Here is a 21469-nt window from a genome sequence, read left to right as displayed (position 1 = left end):
GGAGCAGGAAAAACAGGATGCTTTCTCATATAGTTGAATGGATGAGAGAAAGAGAACAGAAAAACCGTACACGTGAAAAACAAATTGAGTCTCACACAACAATGATTTAAAAGGCATTTGGCATTCACTGACCTACTCAACAATTCACAGGATCCACTGGAGGATTTTATAGTATTGAAGAGAGCATTAACTCCGCCATACCGTGTGTACATATACAGCTATATATGATGAGGGAACATAAAACCCCAGGAGGGTTGATAAAACCATCCCCCCGGGGAATCTTCGCCATCAGCATATTATGCAAATACATTCTCATGCACAAACACATTTGCTTTATTGATTGACTTCACTCTCTCTCACTCTCTCTCTGAGAACAAATCACACACAATTTCCGCCACCACCCAGCTTCTGCCGCCCACGCATCCCAACATCTCAAGAAGCGCCCCAATGAGATGGGTAAACCTCATTATGCACTGTTCTCCAACGCCCCAAACATCCAATCCAAAATACATCGCCCAACAGGACACGACGCAACTACAGCACGGCATTTGTGGCAATCCAATATGCATTAAAGTTCGCAGATTGATAAAATTGATGTCGCCCAAATTAAGCTCAACACGAAACAGCCGCAAAAACGTGACTTTACCGTCAAAATTTGCTTATCACCGAAAAAACATTTCACGTAACGCACGTTGAAGCGTGCAAAAAAAGCCCCCGACACGGGTGTGATTTCAAACTTCTGGTACTAATCATTGAAAGAAGATCTGCATTGTGAGGTGAGAGGTCAGAAATTGCCCGAAAACTTTTTGCTCCAGCGCATTTTGCCCCGAGAACATCTTCAGGTGAGGTGCTTTAGAGTCTTGTCACGTCTTTTAAAAATGCTACACTGTGTACAACACTCGTAGTGTTTTGGTGGAAAAGTAAACACAACAGCAAGTATCTCTATACTAAATGAAATGCCACGAGAAATATCAGCAAGTTTTTCAACAGATCTTCCATTCATAAATTGCACGAAGAAAATCTCTCGGCAGAAGTGAAGAATCAGTCAAGAAGCCAATAATAGGCGAACAACCGAAGTTTATTTTCATTTGCTCTAAACCAAAGCGTATAAAACTATAAGTTTTCCGCAAAATAATGAGATAAACAGACAAGATCTGCAAGCTGTATAAGAAATTTTCAATCTATTCACCATGAAAAGAAAATCTAAACATAGGAAATATGATCTTATTGAGGTAAATTCATTAAAAAGCCATTTCCAATACTCAAAAACCCCGAAGCGACTTCTAAAATATCCAAGATTTTGATGTACTGTTTATTGAATAAAAGGAATGTTACAGATGTAATTGACTTTAGATGACTTTTACTGTGAGTTCAGTAATTTATTCAATTCCAAAATCCAGAAATAGAGTTAAAGTTTTGAAAGGATTATTTTTGAAATCTACTTTTCGCCTTAAAAGTTATTTTGCAGTCATTTGAATGGACGTCCCTCGACATAAATTCACCATAAACACATTTTCTAAATAAGAATGCATGAGTGAGAGGAATTTCTGCGCCAGAATACATCTATTATTGATTTCCTCCATAGTAAAATAATGCATCCTCCATTCAATTCCATCTGCACACTTCAGTCCATTGAGCGGACACAGAGTTGATATACGCATATCAAACAGAGAGTGCAATAAAGTGAAAAAAGCACGGGAATAAGAGACAAGCAATCTATAAACTCTCGGTGAAATGAAATAAAACCCACAATTGAGCGCGGCATCGATGGCCTTTAAGTGCAATGAACTGAACTGACAACATCACGTTTTATTTACAATTTTTATCGAAAACTAATCAATATTTTGTACTTACACGATACTCCTAGTATAACACACAACATTACATAACGAGAGGGAGAATACATACGCGACTGACGTCTGACAGATGATGATAAATAATACACCTCTCATTCTTTGGGGCGCTTCAGCAGCACAAATCAACTCGAAAAAATCTCTCGTATTCGATTGTGATTAGTTGGGAGGTAAAGCAAAAAGAAGAAAAAAGCTCCGAGGGAAAAAAGGCAATTTCGAGAAATCTCTCTCTCTCTCTATCTTTGCATCTCACAAAATCCATAAATGATGCCATTTCACCTTCTCAACCATCATTCTCTCTCTCCTAAACCTTCATATATGCACGATGATGTTGTGTGATTCACAGAAATTTATATGGAAATGAACATTGTACGCACATAAATAAAGTGGAGTCAGCGAAGAGAGCGAGAGAAAAAAATCCACACGTGTATTTTTTTCCTGAGGAACAACACCGCACACAAAATGCGCGGGAACAGCTGGCAATCTAATCTAAATTGCCCAACTTTTTCTGCACGAAGCGCGAATCCCGCTCTCATCGTCATTTTCACGCAAACACACACACGCACTTGCCGAGTGAGAAGTGCATTGGCAAAAGAGGCGCTCGCAATGACCAAAAAACCCACCTACGCAACACAATTAAAATTAACCTTTTGCCACCCTCTTTCGTCCTTTCCACATCTCTGCACCAGCTCTATATTGCGCCCCTTCCCTCCACCCCCTGAGAATGAGAGTGTAATTCACAAAATTTGGAAAGTTGTGTTTTCACCCCTTTTGGCGCGCGATGGTGTGAGAGTAAATTAAGAAGGGAATCTCAGATGTGGAGAAAACACGGGCGAGAGAACGATAATTATTTCTCTCAACACCACTTTGGCATGACGTTAATAGTTTCCTGACCTCTCACAATTTCCCGATGGTCTTTCACCCACTTCCCACACTCCCACGCACACTTTCAGCACTTGCGGACACTTACCGGCGGCGGTGGCCTGTAGGGTTGCGCCGGCCCGCCCATCTGCGGGCTGTAGGGCCGCGGCGGCGGAGCCCATCCCTGCGCCTGGTGCGGCCCGTAAGGCGATTGTGGCGGCGGCGGAGGCGGCTGGTGGTCATAGCTGTTGGGATAGCCTCCGCGGTGCTGTGGCGGCGGATGGGACTGCAGCAGGCTATTCAGCGTGGGCGTGGGACCCTGTGGCGGCTGCCCAGGCGCCACTTGCGCGCCCGGCGGCGTCCCGGGCGCCGGAGAGGGCATGTAGCGCTGCGGCGGCCGACTCGGCGGCACCATCGTGGGCTTGCCGCCGCTCACGACGCGATAGTGGCCGTACGGATCGGCCTGCGGAATGACATTGGGATCGTGGTAGCGCTGCTGCTGCTGATACTGCCCCGGATGGCCGGGATACAGACCGGCGGCCTCCTCCTTGCCGCCCATGAGGCCGTCGGGCGGTGGCGGCGGCGGCGGGCCCGGCGGGGGCGCCTGCCCGGGCGGCATGCCGTGACCGGGCGGCTCGTTGTACGGATGATGGTGTGGCGGCATCGCGGACGGATCCATTGGCGGTCCGTTGCCCGGCGGCGACTTCACCTTCTGCTGCTGACTCTGTTGTGGATCATTCATGCCGCCCGGTGGACGATGTGGCTGCTGGAGATTATGCTGTTGCACTTGGTGGTGATGCGGTTGCGTCTGCTGCGGCGGTCCACCATTTCCGGCCATGTTTGCCCTCTCGCTGCCATTCTGCAAGCATTTCGGGGGAAAGGGGCTCTCAATTTACTGCGCCACACTTGCTGGGGACATCCCCTGAGCGCCTCTTCCACTACCGTTCACCACTTCTCCGGTCGTCTCTTCGATCTACTCAAAAATACCGTGCGGTTCTTTAACTGCCCGTGAAAGCGCGCGACAAAGAAAAGGCGAACGGAAGTGGATTTTTGTTTTTCTCAGTCGAACTGAGAGAAAAGACAGCAGAAATCGGCGCTCAGGTGAGGTGGAAGGCAAGAAAAAGCGAGCATGTACCAAGAGAACAGGAAATAGGAATCGTCTCGCAGAAGATGATCTCACAGTCTTTCTTCGGCAGTTTCGGCGTCACACAAACACTTCTTGGATCACTAGAGTCCACAGTCCTTTAAAACGTCCTTAACAGCACAATTAGCACAAGAGCATCCAACGCGTACACTTGGCACTTTTACCGGTTGTCTCTCGAGCGAGAAAAAAGCACAATATCTCTGAGTGTGTTCGAGAGGCGCGCGCGTCCGGATCCGCAAGTTTGTCTTCTCTCAAATCCACGGTCGCTCCTCTGCCTCTCCTTCGCGGCGGAGAAGCACGAAAAAGCACACGGAATAATGACTATTTTGTTGATGATCGACGTCGCTCGCGTCGTGGAAAAGTGGCAAAATGCCGGCTGGCTGTGTGTTGGGCTGCCCTGTGTTGGTGGTGAGATTTGCGCGGCTGTGTAGAGACTCTCTCTCGCAGCCCGAGCGAAACCAACACCCAGAGTGTCCGGGGCGCCTCTTGTACGGCGTATGGCCCCACGGGGGCCCTGCAGCCACGATCGGCGACTCCTCAAGCCCACGCGGCGTGGGGCGCTGTGCTCCTGGTGTGGGGCGGAAGCCAAAGGGGGCGCGCGCTGGACTTCCCGAGAAATCTCGCGCGGAACAAAGAACAGACACACACAATTTCTGGCCACTTTTTCGCCCTCCTGCGCTCAAAATCCACTTGCACCCTCACCCAATTCTCACACGACAGCACCCGCGTTGGCAATTTCACCCATTTTTGCACCCGACATCGTCTCCGGAGACGAAATATAGCTTCACAGAACTTCACCAGTCTACAGTGGCGCGTCGGACGCGCATTTCTCGCCACTTCTCACGCACTCTCGCATCGCGGACGCCCCGAAAGCAGCGTCAATCAACCTCACGCGTCTCCTAAATACCTTTTCCCGCAATTCACATCAATTAAAACACTGGAATTTTCAACTTTTTCACGGAGCCGCGGTGAGTGACGCCGATTTAGAAAGAGCCAGTGGTGAAATATTGTAAAAGGTGGGGAAAACGCAGCTTCGGCGGCCACTCGTTCGCCACTCGCGCCCTTTCGCGCCGCGCTCTTTTCTCACCACTCGCCGCCATTTTTGAGGTACCAGAACCCGGCCTTCCAGTACCACACTCGCCTCCAGGCGGGATCTTCAACTTCTTTGCCCACTTCCGGAGCAGCGCACACAGTGAAACTCTCCCATTTTATTAGGATTTTTTTTTATTAAATTCAGTATCATTAAGTACACAAATCACAAATTGGCAAATAATGGAGCCAACTGTGGAAGAAAATGGCCGTTTGTCGTCATGTCTCTCAATGGATAAATAGATGTAAAATTCGATTGCACGGAGAAACGGTTAAATCCGGGGGTTAAGGGTCAATCAGGGTGAGAGAGAGAGAGAGTTCATCAGGAAGAGCCAAATTCCCGCATCCACTGCTCATACTTCTCCAAGTCATGCTTCGACACGCTCTTGTTGCATTTGCTGATGGCCTCTATGAAGTCCTTCGTGGACACTGGCAAATCCACCTCCTCCTTGGCCAGCAACTTGATCTGCTCCGGCTTCAGCCCGGCAATCTTCCGGCGCATGGACATCATGCTGGCATCTCTGCAGAAAGAGAAAGACGGCCAATTATGGGACACAGATTCTCTTGTGAGGCTGAATTTGTCTTATTTGCCTCTGATAAGAACTTGAATCTAATAGATTTCTTCAAGAATAATCAAATTGCAGAAGACCGAGTGACTCATGATGAAATCTCACCTGCAAACATTGGTGATATCAGCTCCCGAGTAGCCCTGCAACTTCCTGGCGATGCTCTTCAGATCCACAGACGGATCCAGCTGCACTTCGCGCAAATTGATCTTCAGCAGCGCCTCGCGGCCATCGTCATTGGGCAGCGGAATATAGATGCGCTTCTCCAGACGCCGCCGCAGCGCCTCGTCAATGTCCCAGGGAAAGTTCGTGGCCGCCAAAACCATCACAACCTTTGTCGCCTCGTCGCTACTGATGCCGTCCATCTGCACCAGCAGCTCCGACTTCACCCGTCGCGACGCCTCGTGCTCCGACTCTGAGCCCCTGCGCGAGCACAGCGAGTCAATCTCGTCGATGAAGATCGTGCTGGGCGCATAGAAGCGCGCCATCTCAAACAGCAGACGCACCAGCTTCTCGGACTCGCCGCGATACTTGGACGTGAGTGTGGAGGAGGACACGTTGAAGAACGTCGTGCCGCACTCCGTGGCCACGGCCTTGGCCAGCATGGTCTTCCCGGTGCCGGGCGGTCCCACCATCAGGACGCCCTTCCAAGGCCGCCGGATGCCCTTGAAGTAGTCCGGCATCCACATGGGCAGCACCACGGCCTCCTCGAGCAGCCGCTTCGCCTCCACCAGATCGGCGATGTCATCCCACCGGATGTTGGGGTTCTTCTGCAGAATGTCCCGCTCCAGCATGTCCACGAGATCCACATCGGCGTGACTGGCCGGCTCGAATTTGCGCTCCTCCTCTGGTGGCTCCTCCTCTTTCGCCTCCTCATCTGGGCTCTTGTCGCTCTTCTCCCCTTTGTCGCCCTTGTCCGCTGGGTTTCCAGTCGCCCGGCGACTCTCCTTGCCCGCCAACTTCCCGTTCACACCCTTTCCAGCACCGCCCTTCGCCTCCTGGCCCTTCTTGGCGGTCGTTCCCGGCCGCGACATTGTCTTGCGCGACGTTTCCGGCTTCCTTCCCTTCTGCTGCTGTCGCGACTGACCGCCGGATCTGTAGAAATTTCACGCAATACTTGATTAGACAAATTCTCCGCAATACAACTCTGGTGGCAAATGTTGATTTAACAGCCACGATTGCCACTTCAAGGTTGACTGAGTCTCGCGCGATCGCGGAGTGCAATCTCATTAGAATATCTCAGGAGAGACAGAGCGAAAGAGACGAGGCGGAAATACATTTGGGCCCCTTTTCCGAACCCTCGTGATGTGATTCAGTCCATTTGATTAATTTGTTCCCCAATATGAAGGAATAAGAGGCTATTTTTGATTAATACTAGCCAAGTCAAAGATTTTTGAAAAAATTTGACTGAGATGCTAAGTCTTCAGTCGCATCTGAAACGCTCTTTCTCCTCAATGTAAATATACCTGGAGTCCAGAGGCGATGGTGGCGGCCAGACGTCCGGATCACGGTGAGACGGAGGCATCCAGATGTCCGGATCCGGGCGAAACCACGACGCCGGATCCTTGGCCGCCACCTCAGTCGTTGGCACACGCAGCTTTGTCTTCAGTGGCGTGTTCTGCAGATCGATGCTTATCTCTGTCAGCGTCCTCTGGATGGACTTCACCTCGCTGTACTCCTTCGACAGCTGCTGCTGGATCTGCAAACAAAGGGAGAGTGCTTATCAGCGCGCGCGCGCGTCGGGGAGAAGGTCAATGCCTCACCAGAGTCCACTTGCCCTTGCGCACGGGATCGGCCAGGCCCAGCACGAGCTGCTGCACCATCTGCAGGACGCCCTCGTAGTAAATCCCTGCGGAGTCGTAGTTGCCAATCAGTGCCATCTCACGGGCCAGTTTCGCGTTATCGCTGATCTCCGACGCTGAAACTGCTGCCATCACGGTCATTCCTGTGCCGGGAGAGCGCAGATCTGCAAGAAACACCACCTGAGATCGGAGGAATGTCTGTCATCTCTCTTTTCGCGTGCTTTTTTGTGCTCCTCATCTGTCGTGAATAATGAGACGCCCACCGAAATTCCGCCTCCCACCGAAACGCGATCGCACGTCCAACAATCGTAACTTGTAATTTTGCCAGTGCAACAATGAAGTCTGGCCGAAGTCCCCGCACTCAGCCATGTTCCGGGGAGACACGCGAAGCGACAAGCTCGCCATTCCTCGAGGTAGTGATGTGGAAAATCGAGTCGCACCGGATGAGGAATTAATACCATCCGCGAGGCTGTTTTCCTCATACTCAGCGACATTGAAGTCGCCCGACATTGACTGTCAAATAAATCCCCATTTTTGGGCAAACACACACTCCCGGACTCGCAGCCTCTCGGACCATCGCGCTTTTCTGCCATTCACGCAATTTCCCTCACGCCCACCCGCAAACTCTTGTCCGCACGCCGTGCAGAACGCAGTGGAGATGACTTTTTTGCAATTTACCTACCAGTTGCCAATTACTTTTATCAATAATTCCACAAACACGCACGGCCAGCTGCAATTTTGCCTCGCACTGACATCGCTCGCGATTGACACTGCGAAAGGCCGATTATCTGAGCAATATATCGCGTAATTCCTGAGCAAACTGCTGGCGGCGCTGCGCTAGCCGAGAAATGAACCCGGGAATTGCTCAAATTACACTACAAGAAGTACACCGGAAAGTAAACGGAATCTTTGTAAGAAAATCAATTTCACAAGTATTTTCCAGATTATTTTCTCGTGTATCAAGATAAGTTTGCTGTGGGATAAAAAAGCTTACGAATTAAAAAAAAATTCAAGGGATAATAAAAATTTCGTATTTTCAGATCTTCCGAAATTCGATTAAGAATCATCCCTCAAACGCCTTTATGCTAAAAATCGAATAATAAACCGCGAGAGCAAACGCCCCTCGGCGCACTCTGTGGCCCTTTGCCTTTTTTTGCAGTGTAGCGCCTGACAGTTGCAGAGCAACCCGAAAAGTGAGCAAAAAATTTTTCAATTGTCACCATCGCTCTCCATTAGTTTTCTCATTCGTTTGTTCGTTTCTGTGGTGCAAGAAGGAAAAGTCGAAAAAGTACCGCAAAATCACACAAATCGTATCGTAGAACATCCATCAATTCACACACACAGCCGTTCGTGGAATTTACATTGCGATCACCTCTGTTTTCCGCGGAACACTCGCTGTCTTCTCTTTGTTCCCGTTCGTCGTTTTCCCACAAAAAAAAACAGGCACACGCAAAAGAGAGAGGGCCGAAGGCGAACAATAGTGCATTAGCGTTTGGAATCATCTGCTCAATTAGGAGTGAAAACTAATTAGTTGCTTCATCTCGACATTTCGCGCGAGCTTTACGATGACTGGCGCAGTTTTTTAGCACCTAAACAAATAAGTCTGGTAAGTCCAACATTGTCGTATTGATTTTCTTTTCCACCCTCGGCGACCGTGAAAAGCGCTGCTATTTTCGTCTCGGGGCCCCAGAGTCTCGCTGAAGGGGCGTCCGGACGCTGGGAGGGCGGGAAGTGGGCGGATATGGCCCATGTGCCCGAGACTGGAGCCCCGCTACGGGGCTCCGGAGAGTGGCTAGAGGTCAGGCAGTGTCCAGACGAGCTGCCGCCAGAAGCTCCCTCTCCCGCGAGGCCCAGGGAGTCACTCACCTCTGCCGAACAGCCCAGAGAGTCGAAGCTCACGCGCGGATTCCACAGAAAGACATCAGACACTATCGCTGGCGCCTCAGCGAGTCTCGCGTCTGATCTTGTGAATTTGCGAGCGCGTATTGCAAAAGAATGGGCAGAGGAGAGGCGGAGAAATTGAGGAAAGAGTGTGGCAAAGAATGGTGAGGAAGTGGCGCCACGAAGACTCCCAAGAATACCCACCAATTCTCTCTATTATACACACTATTGTGTCTAGTTTCATTTTATTTCATCTCCGCCACGAATGCAAAGTCACAGCTATTGAGATTGTGTGGCGAAGGTTTGCTGAAATTGCTTCTTTTTCATTAAGCAAATTGCTCAGCTTAGTGCAATAAATCACTTCTTTCTGGAGCCGTCTCAAAGTAATTTTTTGCGTTTTCTGGTTGCTTTTGCTGAATACCAAGAAATTTCTTTCGTTTTTTGACCCCATTTCTATCAATATCAACAGCAAAACTATTTAATCGAACTCAAAAATAACCATTTTCTGCATTATTAAAATTCTTTGTGACTCTGTAAAGCAAATTTACTGTATATAAATTTATAGAATTCATGAGTCAAATTAAAAATAAATTGCAGTAATCATTGTAGCGCTTTTGAAATCGTTGTTTCGAGAAAATGGATAATTTCTGTAGAGAAGAAAAATCCTCTTCAAAGCCCAAATTTCCATGGATTCGTCCAACTTTAACTATATCAAACTTCCTGCAATCCTTCAGAGACTTGGAGAAGATCATGAATATCCTTTACAACGCCCTTGAAGAAATTACCGACGTTTTCAAAGCTTTGAGTGAAGATGTGACAAAAAATTATCTACAATTCTTGAAGAATAATCAACTTTTGATGGCAATGGGGAAATATTTGCAAGATATGTCTTCGTGGATGGAAGAATTGGCAAATCTTCTGGATACTGTTAATATTTCTTTGGGTCATTTGGAGAGAAATATAAAGATTCTCGAAAGAAAACTTCCACCGATGACGAATTTGGCAAAAGATGATTCTCGAACTCTCATGTACAAATCATTGCTGAGTGTGGTTGAGCGCCTTAACGTCAACAAGGAGTTCTTGCGTGAGATAAATCAAGAGGTTCAGCTTGCAAATGACGCTACTGATATTCCAGACGGCTTGGCAAAGCTGCTCTTTCATCATGTGGCAATTCTGGAGAATGTGGCGAAGAGGCTTGACGAAATGACGAGACTTGGGGAGGAAAATCAGACAAAATTGGACACCATAAACCTTGTAAACTTTGAAAAGCCATAGAATCCGAGATTGTGCAGTAAATCCTGTGTCTTCATTAGCAATCTCTGGTCGTTTTTCGTGCGATCGAGTCGAGTGGCGGCGGGAGGATTGCCCGGAGGACGGCAAATAGGGTGGAAAAGCGAGGACACGAGTGGAGAGTATTGATTTCTGCGGGCGCGGGGCGTGAGAGAGTGTGCCATAGAAGCCAGGGATACGGTCAAGGTTCTCTCGCTGGCCGTGTGCCAAAATTCGTCCTCCTGGAAAATTCAATTTCAACCTCTAATCGCTCCTCGCCCGCAAATTCGCGACAAGGATTGTGTGGGAAAGGTGTCAGAAGGCGTTCGTCACGTTCATCTGCGGCTTCTGGCAACAGCTGATCACATTCGACGGTGTTGGTGTGTGTGGGATGAAGGAGACTTTGTGGGAGAGTCACTGAAATGTTGACGCTCAATCGATCAGTTTAGGTGGAATGGCAAGAGACTTTCCGCGAGAGTCACATCATCTGATAGCATTTTATTCGCGTCCCCGATGAAGCTAATTTGGGAACAAAGCGCAGTTCTTTGACTGATAAGGGAAATAACGAGTGAGGCATTTTATCATGTTAAGCAGGGTATTTTGTGTCGGGAAATCTACTTTAGTATCTTGGGTAGAAATGACTGGATTTTCGCACAATTTGTATACTTGGTTACAAATGGATTTTTCTGGTATTACTGAATTTAATCTCTGCATGATAATCTTGTTAGAGTTATCTTGAAATAAATATCAACAACCTACTAAAATGAGAAATCAAACATTTATTTACAGCATCAAAGGATGTTCTGATGAAGGTCATTCGAATATCGTTTGATTTGTCCATTGGATGTCTAATGATTCTTGAATGATAATGCGTTTTACAGCTTGAAAAAATATCGTTCAGCTCAGTAAATTATATCCTATAATAAAGGAAAGATTATATTTGTTATTTCATGTTATTTCCATTCTACAATTCACAGACAGTCCTCTGAGATTCTTATGGATTTTCATAGGACACTTGATATATAAGAACTCCTGAATTTATCACAGAAGAATTCCTCAGAATTCAGAAAAAGGTGTTTGTTCAATGGTTTTTTTGTCAAAGCGCGTAGACGATTTAATGGTTCTGCTTAATTTTTTTTTGTAAAAGCATTTGTCGTGATCATCTGTGAAAATTAGCCGTCAAACTTAAATAGCCTTAATTGAAATGTGTTGGGAAGATGGAGTGAACTGACCGATGGATATGTCATTCATGAGCATTGGGATCGAAGCAAAACATTAAATTGATGATAGGATTACGTAATTTATATACACGCTCAAGATGATCGCGCGTTTGTGAGTTAAAGAGATCAGCAGTGACCTTCGTTATCTCTGCCATTCACACTAGGAAATTGTTTATTCCGTGATTAAGTCGGTGGGCTTTTTTTTGGTGTTAATGAAGCGAGAGAGATTTAGAAATTGTCCACATGGAGAGAATTTGTACAACTTCCACATGGTGGATTATCGAGCAATTTCCTTTATCTGCCTTCCTACTGATAATTCGTGAATGTGTCTCTCGATTCTGGGGTGTTTTTGTGTGTGGGTTTCTTGGCTGAATGTGTGTTGAGGGAACGCTCTGTGAGGGATTCGGACGCGAGATTCAGATTGAATGTGATCGATGATCAGTCAGTGATCGAGAGCGTTGCCTGGCGGTTGCTTCTGTCCACTTGACCAACTGTCATTGCTTATCTTGCCGAGTGTTTGTTGTCAGTGTGAGGAAGTTGTGTGTGATTAGGAAGGAATCGGAGAGACAAAGAAGTCTGACGAACAATGTTGAGTGCGTGAAATGCGAGAAATAATGTCTGTGCCATTATGCTTCAGGTGAATTGATAGTATAAATAAATTATATTTTGAAAATTGTGTGGTTTTTGTGTGGAAACAAGACCAAAATGGATTGATTTTCCTGCTCTTTTTATTACCCGCGACTATTGCAATAAATGCATCGATTGCACTTTTCTGCACTCGGACAAAAGTCGGAGTGAAATAAAAGTTTTTTTCTTTGTTCACCAACTAAATGTTAATGGTTAACAATTAAGTGTAATGTGACGCAGACTCACTTGACGAGGAGGATTTGTATGCAAACATGCTTTAGTGTGGGTTGCTCTGAATTATTTTTAGAGTGACTTTGGTATGTTTTTTTCTCTTCTTCTGTTGTTGCTCTTCTTTACAAAATTGTGTGTATATTATTATTATTGAGAGACACAATTCACATAAAATGCTAAATTCAAATATTTAGCGTTTCTTCGTTTCGCTGTGTGTGTGTTTGTTTTTATTTTTATTTACCTTCCGTCGCGGAGTTATAATAAAAGAGAAGAGACTCTTGGTTATGGATTTCCCCCAAATGCCAAAAAGGACACAACCAAATTACATTGGCAGTGTTTACCTTCAAAACTTCGTGTTTAATGTCGTGTTCACTTGCATGCTATGCGGAGAGGGAAAATTCGTATATGAATTGTTAACATGGTGAATATGTTGAAATTAAACTACCAAAAAGCGAAGAGAGAGAGAGAAGAAGATTTTGCAGAATGTGGCGTGAGTTGATTTGATTGCGCGCGCGATTTTATGGGAAATTTCCTCAAGTTTTGGTGTTGGGTAGTTTTATCAGTTGCGAAGATGGAATATATTGTAAATTCCAAAATTAGCTTCTCTTTGACACACAAAATCACCAAAGACTCACATGATTATTTTGCCCGCCTTGTCAACATGACGACGATAAGAAGGATGAGAATTCAATGATGTGGAATACATGCGGAGCTTGGAAAAAAGGGAACAACGACATGTGTATAGATATTTTAAATCTCAGATTATGTGAAAAATTGTGAATAAACCCACGAGAATGATGAACTTTTCACATTTCTATTGCTCTCATTCTCTTCCTCGCCTTGCTTTTTTTCCTTCTTGTTGTTGCCACACGATAAACATTTTGTGGATTACTCGGCTTCCAAGCACACTTGACATCGTGAAATGTTGGAAAAGGAGAAAATAGAGATATTATATTTGTGAGATTCGCAAGTATGAGGGCATTGGAAAACTGATAGTTGGATGAGAAATGTAGTTTATGGGTTACGATCTCAATATGATGAAGGACGTGGACAGATTTGTGCGACAAATGACGTTGCACAGTGACACTTATAAGTTAAAGGAGTCGCAACAGCTCGAGATTGATGGGAAATATGATAGATGCTTCAAATTAGATTAAAAATAAATTTCTTATTGAATATTAATAAGGTTAAAAGTCGATTGGAAAAGTCTATCTTAATCCACAGACTTGTAGTCGGACTGTCCATGGGAATTGTAGGAAATTAATAGGAAGGAAATAACTAAAATGTTACTAGTTTCTTGCACAATATATTATTATATTTGCGTGTTCATTCCTTTTTCAGTGTTACCAAAATCCAAGGCATTAAGTCGACTAAAATATGACAAATCTTCTTAATTCTGTAGAAAATCTGCAGATTGTCATATGATTTGTCGAAATAGATGTCGTATTGCCGATATTTATGTTCTTCTGTGCCGCTGTTTCTCTTTCAGAGCTGAGATAAGACAATGTTTCCTGCACAGATCTGTAGTTGAGAGATTGAAAAAAGTCGATAGAAGAAAGAGGAAAGTGATTATTGAATGTATTCCACACTTTCACTATAAAACAACCCGAATGGGTATGTTTTCCCATTCTACAGTCACACACAAGCGGGAAAATAGAGAAAACGTGTGTAGAGACGGAGAGGAGGATGCCAAAAAATGTCTTTCGTGGGGACACTTGTGAAATAAATTTGGCAAATTGCTGAATGTGCGCCCAGAGACACTATAACGTTTTTGCTCCTTTATTTTACGTGCAGAATGACTATGTGTATACACAAGAGCGCGAAGCGAAGAGAATTGTTATCATGGGCTTTATAGGAGTTGTGTAAAAAGTGCAAATAATTTAATTCTACTGTCGCATATCACATGCGAAGAAGTAAATCCTATTAATATCGCTCGTATCACTGAGAAATGAGAGCAAATAATTATCTGGACAAGTGTCGAGTGGGTTCGCGGCTAATTGCTCTCCTGAAGTGGCTGTCTTTCGGGTTAATTGAAAGAGTCACACTGGATGGGAAATGTGTTTGTGAAAAGAGGTGTCAAGTTCTTTCATCACGGCAATGTTTCACTTGATAGAGTGTATAAAAGCGGTGTGAAATGACGAAGATCCTCATGCAAAAGTATACATATACACGAGCAGTGGTTGTTTGGTGAATAAAGGCGGCCCAAAGGAATATATAAATCTCACTGTGATATCCGACTCTTTTGTTGACTAATTCGGCGCGTCCCTGGAGAGGAAATTCTATACTCTCATGTTTTATTACACTTTTGCAAATTCAATAATGATTCATTTGTCTGTTTTTTTCTTGTCATTCAACCCTGTGCAATGACGCTGCGCGACATTTAATCAAGTGCACTCTCTTCCATCTTTTCAGTTAACGTGTAAAGAGTTTGGGATTTTAGGTGCCGTACCGCATGGCAGCCCTCATCGTGTCACGTGTTCTCATACCTGGTGATCGGATTTCGCCAATTCTCCGTGTACCTGTGAGGAGAAAACCGAAGGATTCAAGTTCAAAGGTGAGAAGACAGTCAATTTGCGTGGAATTGGGGTTGAAAACATTGAAGAGAAAAAGTAAAAGTGCTGCTGAATAAAATATTCAATAAATAATTTTTATATAAACACTCAATTTGGGGTGAGTAAACTCACGAGGAAAATAATATATTCGCCGTCTTCCGTGTGTTTCTCCATTAAAACGCCATTGGAGCAATTAGAGGAAATGAATAATAGCTGCTGCGTACATTGTCCAAGTGTTTTCATTTCGATATAACGTAAAAAAATTGGTTGGCATTTTTTCTTATGACACAATATCTGTATAAATATTTATTGATATTTATACTAACAGGTCAGGAGTTTTTTTTGTACTTGCTGCTGAATAATACGATATTTCCTTTAGCATTTTTTTTCCTCCTTCTTATCTGATGTTTAAAGTATTTTTTAATGATTTCCTGTTCAATTGACGGATATTCAGTCTTCAGTGATATCTTTATTGTAGTTTTATAGGGTAATCAGTGCTGAAGAGCTTGAAGACGCATGTTTAAGAGAGGGAGAGAGAAAAGTTATCAAATTTTGAGATGATCTCTTTGTTTAGCTTCATCAGCATTTATCACATCTGCGTTTTAAATACTTCTTTGAAGATGAATTTTCAATATCACAAATTATGGACAGCAATATTAAATGAAAAGTGAAGGTTCTTAAGACTTTGTGGTTTTTCCTGAAAATGAATATGAATTTTTTTTTCCACACATTTTCAAGCAAACTTCTGTCTAAGCATAACAAGAAGGGCACCAAATAGAACTATTTTCAACATCTAACGGTCAAATGTTTGAAATATTTTCAGTTTAGAGCGTATTTGTTTACTTAAAAGAAGTACTTTTTCCACAATTCTAATTAATGCTAATGTATTCTAATGTCGTATGTTTCTGTGTGTGTTTTGCAGGTTTTCCGCATGCTCGCCTCACATTTAGATCCATTTAGGCGTCAATTTCGCCGTGATTTATCGGAATGGATGTCAATAGACCCCATCAAGACAATAGTAACAATCAATCAGCTGGTTACTGCAATAGTTCTGGTGTTGGCAAGGCAAATGGCGGAGGGAAGCTCCTGCAGCAGCCGCCGGTTGTCAGCAACGGGCGCTGGAAAGCCGGCGAGGACAAGCATAGGGGCTGCAACGGAGCACCAGGAGTGGCTGGAGCCGGAGGAGTGCTTAATTGCGGATCCCAGTGTGAGAGTGTAACCATTTTGGCTTCAAGTAATAGTGCGGGAAGTGGTGGCATCGATGATCCAGAAACTAGAGATCCTCCATCCAGTGAGGAGAGTGAAATCGCGACGGGAATCAGTGATTGTGGCACAGTAAAGCTGGAGGATGTTGAGAGTGTGTTCAGTGGGGGTGTTTCCCAGGGGGGCGGCAGTCAGGAGACCACCATCGATGTGAGCGACGAGAAGTGCGAGGAGATCAAGCCGCTGCTCATTTTCGATCATCACTCGGAGAAGTATCCGCGCAAGCTGCCGAAGAGTATTGTTAAGTCGCCGTCGACGCAGAGTTTCAAGGCGGAGTCATTCCACAGGAGGTACCATGAGAAGCCCAGGCTGAGTTTGCAGTGTGGTGGCGGAGACACGGAGCGTCCGGTGCTGCATGTGCAGTTCTTGCAAGAGAAGGGAAAGGCGGGATCCAATCCCAGAGTGGCGCAGAGTGGCGAGGAGGAAAGGAGCGAGGCGTGTGGCAGTCCAATTGGCAGCATCACTTCGCGCACGTCGGGCTCCAGCAGCACGAGCTCGTCGGATGAGGAGAACAGCTCTCTTGGGCAGTATGCAGAGGCGCGAGCGCCGGACGGCGGCTGGGGATGGGTTGTCGTGGCTGCGGCTTTCATGGTGAATCTCATTGCGGATGGCATCACGTTCAGCTTTGGGGTGATTTTCGTGGAGTTCCTCAACTACTTCCGCGAGGGAAAGGCTAAGACGGCGTGGATTGGATCCCTGTTCATGGCAATGCCTCTCCTCTCTGGACCAATTGCCTCCTTTCTCACCGATCGCTATGGCTGCCGACGCGTCACTGTAGCCGGCTCTATCCTGGCCGCCGTGGGATTCATGATATCCGCATTCTCCACGTCAATGGAGATGCTCTTTTTCACATTTGGAATCCTCGCGGGCTTCGGATTGAGCTTGTGCTACGTGGCCGCGGTAGTGATAGTTGCTTACTATTTCGACAAGAGGAGATCCTTTGCCACGGGATTGTCGGTGTGCGGCAGCGGCATTGGCACATTCATCTTCGCGCCGCTCACGCAAGTTCTCCTGGAGGAGTACGGATGGCGAGGAACGACACTTATTCTCGCTGGGGTGTTTCTCAATATGACAGTGTGTGGGATGCTGATGAGGGATCTCGAGTGGACGACGCACAGGGCGAAGAAGACGCGTGCTAAGGAGAAGTTGAGGAAGAGCAAGATGGGAATTTCTGCGGATTCGATGAGCAACAGCACGAACACGGGCGGAACGGCGAGCAATCACCAGCACGGATCGGGATCAGGGAATCACGATCCAGAGGAGGAGTTCTACAGTGATCATCTGAAAGTGATTGAGTCGGACGATTGTCGGCAGTTCAGCTCACTGATAGCGCTGCCGACGTTCGTGCGAACGGGCGAGAAAGTGCCTCCGGAGGTGCTTGAGCTTCTGTCGACGCACAAAAATGCCCTTTTGCTGCACAACTATCAAGGCATGATGCACTCGCGTAGCTTCAATGAGCCTCTATCAACGGCAATGTCTCCGGAAGGGGCACTCAGCCCGTCAAATCCCGATCGGAGTCCATCGGCGACCATGGCGAGGAATCAGTCTCGAAAACAGCGCCTGCAGGGCAACGAGCAGGAGTTCCTGGACATCCTCAAGCGGGACACCCATCAGAGTCGTGAGGTAAGTATTCGTATTCTATGCTGAAAGTCCATTTATTGAATTGTGTCTGTTATTTGCGATTGCAGAAGCCGACAATGGCGTACTTGAAGGACTTGCGAATGCATCGGCACTCACTCACTTATCGTGGCGCCATGCTGAATATAAATCGCTATCGATTGCGCGCCTCGTCCTGTCCGGACATCTACAGGAACTCCATGACGACCATTGCGAAGGAGAAGAGTCAGTGGTATCACGGGATAAGTGAGTTCAAGAATCTTTTCGTCGATATTCTCGATTTCTCTCACTTCACGGACATTCGCTTCCTGCTGTTCGCCATCTCGAACTTCCTGCTGTACACTTGGTACGATGTGCCCTATGTGTATTTGGCGGACAACGCCATTGGGATTGGTTTCTCGGAGACGGACGCGTCTGTACTCATATCTATCATTGGCATTGTCAACATGTTTGGTGAGATATGCCTCGGGTGGATTGGGGACAGAAAGTGGGTGAATCCCACACTGGTCTATGCACTGTGCATGGCACTTTGTGGGGCGGTTGTTGGACTTGTGCCACTACTCCGATCGTATCAGGCACTTTCGGCCATCTCTGGGGCCTTTGGACTCTTTATTGCGGCTAATTATTCACTTACCAGTATTATTCTGGTGGAATTGATCACTTTGGAGAGATTCACAAACGCCTATGGACTGCTGCTGCTTGTGCAGGGAATTGCTAATCTCGTTGGACCTCCTCTGGCGGGTGAGTGTCTTTGAACACCTTTTAACATAAACTAATCATATGAAAGGCCTCGGTTTTTCTCACCGCTTTGTTTCTTTCAGGCTGGATTTTTGATATTACCGGAACTTATGAGTGGTCTTTCTACCTGGCCGGATTGTTCATAGCCGTCTCGGGTGGAATGCTAGTGATTCTTCCGGCTCTGGGGAAGTACAGAAGTTACAGGGCACTGAAGCGACAGAATTCGGAGAGCAAGAATGAAGCACCATCTAATTCTACGGTGAGTGAATAGAGCCTTTGCTGTTGTGTTGATGAATGTGAATAATACAAGTGCACTCAATCAATTGCCAGGATTGTCCTTCGGATAAATCGAATGGAACAACTATTCTTAGTGACTGTTTTCGTAAAGACTTGGGCAGAGGTAATGGGAAAATTGACCACGTCTAGGCTAGTTGGTGGATTGTGAGCGGCATCGATGGACTAAGCCAATTACCTTGTTGATATACAGTTAAAAGTTTTTTGCATCGTGTAATGTACACACGACTAGGAGGATTAATATTAACACACAAGTATTGAAGATGTAAATATGCGGAAGAAATAATCTGTCTGCATATTAGTTTAGGAAGTACTTGAAGAAAAAGACCTCTCAATATCGCGAGGGGCGATTTATTCGAATGAAAAGTTTCTTGATTTAGCGAATTGAATTGACAAACTCCATTTAAAAGTTGTTCTAGAGTGTGATTTTCGCACACAATTGAGAGAAACCTTTCTATGAAATCTTCACTGTTGATATTTGGATTGATGACGCGATAAAAGACGAAAATATGATGAAATTAGTGATCTTCCTCTTGCTTAATAACTAAAGAAAAAGAAAACACATTGACACAAATCGAGAAAAAGATAGAATGAAAGTATGAGAATTATACCAATTAGTGATCAATCACAACAGCGTTCGAATTATTCTATGAATCTAGTGAAGTAAAGATGCAAACAGAAAGGAGTAAAAAAAGCCCCTAATTATAGATTAAATCCCGAAGGTTTTTCCTTGTTTTTATTTTACTTTACAATTCGCTATTGTGCGGTGAAGTATGATAATTCTGTAATTTATGAACTGTGATCATTAAAAGAAGATGAAAGCATGAGGGGACGTGAAATTATGGGGAATGGGATCCAAAAAGGGCGAATAATATGATTTTCATATGGTGAAATTCTCAATTGGATAATGAAAAAATTGCGATGGAGAAAAATATTTTTATAGGTGACCCAAAAATCATCCCTTTTGAGAAATATGTATTTGCAAAAGATTACTTCAGCAAAATAAAACTGAATTCATGAGAAGGAAGAGGGAAAGAGAGAGATAAAAATTATGCACAACTTCTTGCAATAAATTACTCGATGAGCATAAAGAATTTTACATTAAAATAAATCGTATATTTAATACAAATATAAAAGATATGATATTGGATGTGTCTTGCAGTGCGGAAACATATGATTTTTGGTAATGAGCAACTCGAGAAGAAGTCTGACAAAGAATCAAGATTTTGCTGAATGTTTATTTTGTGCTAAAGTAGAAATTTTAGGATAGAATTGCGTGTGAGATTTCATTTTCCAATGTACCGACGATCCTTTTAGTTGTTGTGAGTGCGAGATGAAGGGTGATTATGTGTTTCATATAATCGATTAATATGAATTCTAATTAATGTGCGTCATATATATTGATGGTCGTGAGTAATTGAAGAAATTAAAATGAAAACCAGATAGAAAAAAAAGTATGAAAATCGACAAAATTACCTTTTCTCAATATTTTATATACAAATATATTTGATGTTTCATAAGAATATGAAGTGAATTAATCACTGGGAAATGTGAAGAGAATGATATGATATTTTTCTCAACTTTATTTACCCTCCTTTCGATCAAGTACTTGAGAAGAAGAAGCTACAATTTCATAGTTGAGCTAGAATTGAACTCCACTTTAAAAATGATATAAGAGATATATTATTGAAATATGATACCATTCTTAGCTCTAATCGATACACATTTGAGTGAAAATTTGAAGGAGAAATAAATACACAGCAAGTATGAGAAGTACATCTCACAAAAAAATATTAAATACTGTTTAAGTAGCGAAATCTCTGGTAAATAAACTTGAAAATGAGAAATGATATTTAACGGAAGTGCTTGTTTTTTGTGTGTGTACTCTTGATTTTTGACCCCACGAGAAGCGCGTATTTGGAATGGAAAATGGGTCAAAGGTGTATTCTTGCGTTGTGCCAACGAAAATACATCGTCTGAGTTTATTTGGGGTGGAATTTGCTGGGCGACGACGGAAAAGGGGGTTTACGGCTGTACTTGACTGGGAAACCTTGCACTACGCTTCTCTTGTACTCCACCTGATCGTTGTTTGCCTACAGAGAATCACAGCCTTTGCAGTTGAGTGCGGGAAAGTGTGATGACTTGACGATTTTCTTCATTGAAGGTAGGTTTGAGACATTTATAGAAATCAATTCTTCTTTCAGGACGCTTTTTTTGCAAGAAGATACTGCTCAGCGAGACATACATATTTCAGAACTTCTCATTATACGTTTAATTGCAGTTCTGGTGAATAAGAAATATTCCTTCTTTCTTTCTTGATTTTTCATCACTTATCAATTAGCTTTTTAAAGCTTTTTAACGCTATTAATACTAACTGAAACTGTGGAGTCTTTACAAATGGGCGGGGCATTAAAGTGGGCGTGATTTCGCAAATATCTTAACTATTCTTGATGACAAGCTAT

General features: G+C 44.6%; 3 protein-coding genes across 7 annotated transcripts in view; 1 reads left to right on the top strand and 2 right to left on the bottom strand.

Annotated features, from left to right (window-relative positions):
* The window catches only part of LOC132258493 (trithorax group protein osa), a 59545-nt gene extending 56212 nt beyond the window's left edge, over positions 1-3333 (bottom strand). Inside the window, exon 1 of the mRNA XM_059755823.1 lies at positions 2824-3333. Within this exon, the coding sequence (XP_059611806.1) occupies positions 2824-3333 (510 nt within the window). The remainder of the gene's footprint in view (positions 1-2823) is intronic.
* A 1731-nt stretch (positions 3334-5064) lies between these two features.
* On the bottom strand, positions 5065-8112 carry LOC132257359 (katanin p60 ATPase-containing subunit A-like 1). 3 transcript variants are annotated; one of them, XM_059754222.1, is made up of 5 exons: positions 7998-8112; positions 7277-7479; positions 6980-7212; positions 5622-6608; positions 5065-5468 (listed from the first exon to the last, which is right to left on the bottom strand). In XM_059754222.1, the coding sequence occupies exons 2-5, from the start codon at positions 7454-7456 to the stop codon at positions 5270-5272; spliced, it is 1599 nt and encodes a 532-aa protein (XP_059610205.1). In that variant the 5' UTR covers positions 7457-7479; positions 7998-8112; the 3' UTR covers positions 5065-5269. The 3 variants fall into 3 exon arrangements, with proteins under 3 accessions (XP_059610205.1, XP_059610206.1, XP_059610207.1); XM_059754223.1 differs by having other exon boundaries at positions 7277-7495; positions 7998-8086; XM_059754224.1 differs by having other exon boundaries at positions 7994-8017.
* Positions 8113-8532: 420 nt separating this feature from the next.
* Positions 8533-20859, top strand: LOC132257652 (uncharacterized). Of its 3 annotated transcripts, none has more exons than XM_059754641.1 (6): positions 8533-8921; positions 14956-15097; positions 16018-17981; positions 18047-18716; positions 18797-18972; positions 19044-20859. In XM_059754641.1, the coding sequence occupies exons 3-6, from the start codon at positions 16083-16085 to the stop codon at positions 19137-19139; spliced, it is 2841 nt and encodes a 946-aa protein (XP_059610624.1). In that variant the 5' UTR covers positions 8533-8921; positions 14956-15097; positions 16018-16082; the 3' UTR covers positions 19140-20859. The 3 variants fall into 3 exon arrangements, with proteins under 3 accessions (XP_059610624.1, XP_059610625.1, XP_059610626.1); XM_059754642.1 differs by lacking the exon at positions 8533-8921 and adding an exon at positions 12107-12322; XM_059754643.1 differs by lacking the exon at positions 8533-8921 and adding an exon at positions 12464-12629.
* The last annotated feature ends 610 nt before the right edge of the window (positions 20860-21469 follow it).

This window comes from Phlebotomus argentipes, unplaced genomic scaffold (genome assembly GCF_947086385.1).
Source record: "Phlebotomus argentipes unplaced genomic scaffold, Phlebotomus argentipes genome assembly scaffold_4, whole genome shotgun sequence".
Taxonomy (NCBI): Eukaryota; Metazoa; Arthropoda; class Insecta; order Diptera; family Psychodidae; genus Phlebotomus; species Phlebotomus argentipes.
Note: the sequence above shows the minus strand (reverse complement) of the source record. Positions and strands in the feature narration are given on the sequence as shown.

Coding starts and splice junctions, on each gene's coding strand:
- LOC132257359 (XM_059754222.1), bottom strand. CDS start 7,456: ATGACCGTGATGGCAGCAGTTTCAGCGTCGGAGATCAGCGATAACGCG. Junction 7,213..7,276: donor GCAAGGGCAAGTGGACTCTG/GTGAGGCATTGA, acceptor CTTTGTTTGCAG/ATCCAGCAGCAGCTGTCGAA. Junction 5,469..5,621: donor GATATCACCAATGTTTGCAG/GTGAGATTTCAT, acceptor CTCTTTCTGCAG/AGATGCCAGCATGATGTCCA.
- LOC132257652 (XM_059754641.1), top strand. CDS start 16,083: ATGGATGTCAATAGACCCCATCAAGACAATAGTAACAATCAATCAGCT. Junction 17,982..18,046: donor ACACCCATCAGAGTCGTGAG/GTAAGTATTCGT, acceptor TTGCGATTGCAG/AAGCCGACAATGGCGTACTT. Junction 18,717..18,796: donor CGTTGGACCTCCTCTGGCGG/GTGAGTGTCTTT, acceptor TGTTTCTTTCAG/GCTGGATTTTTGATATTACC.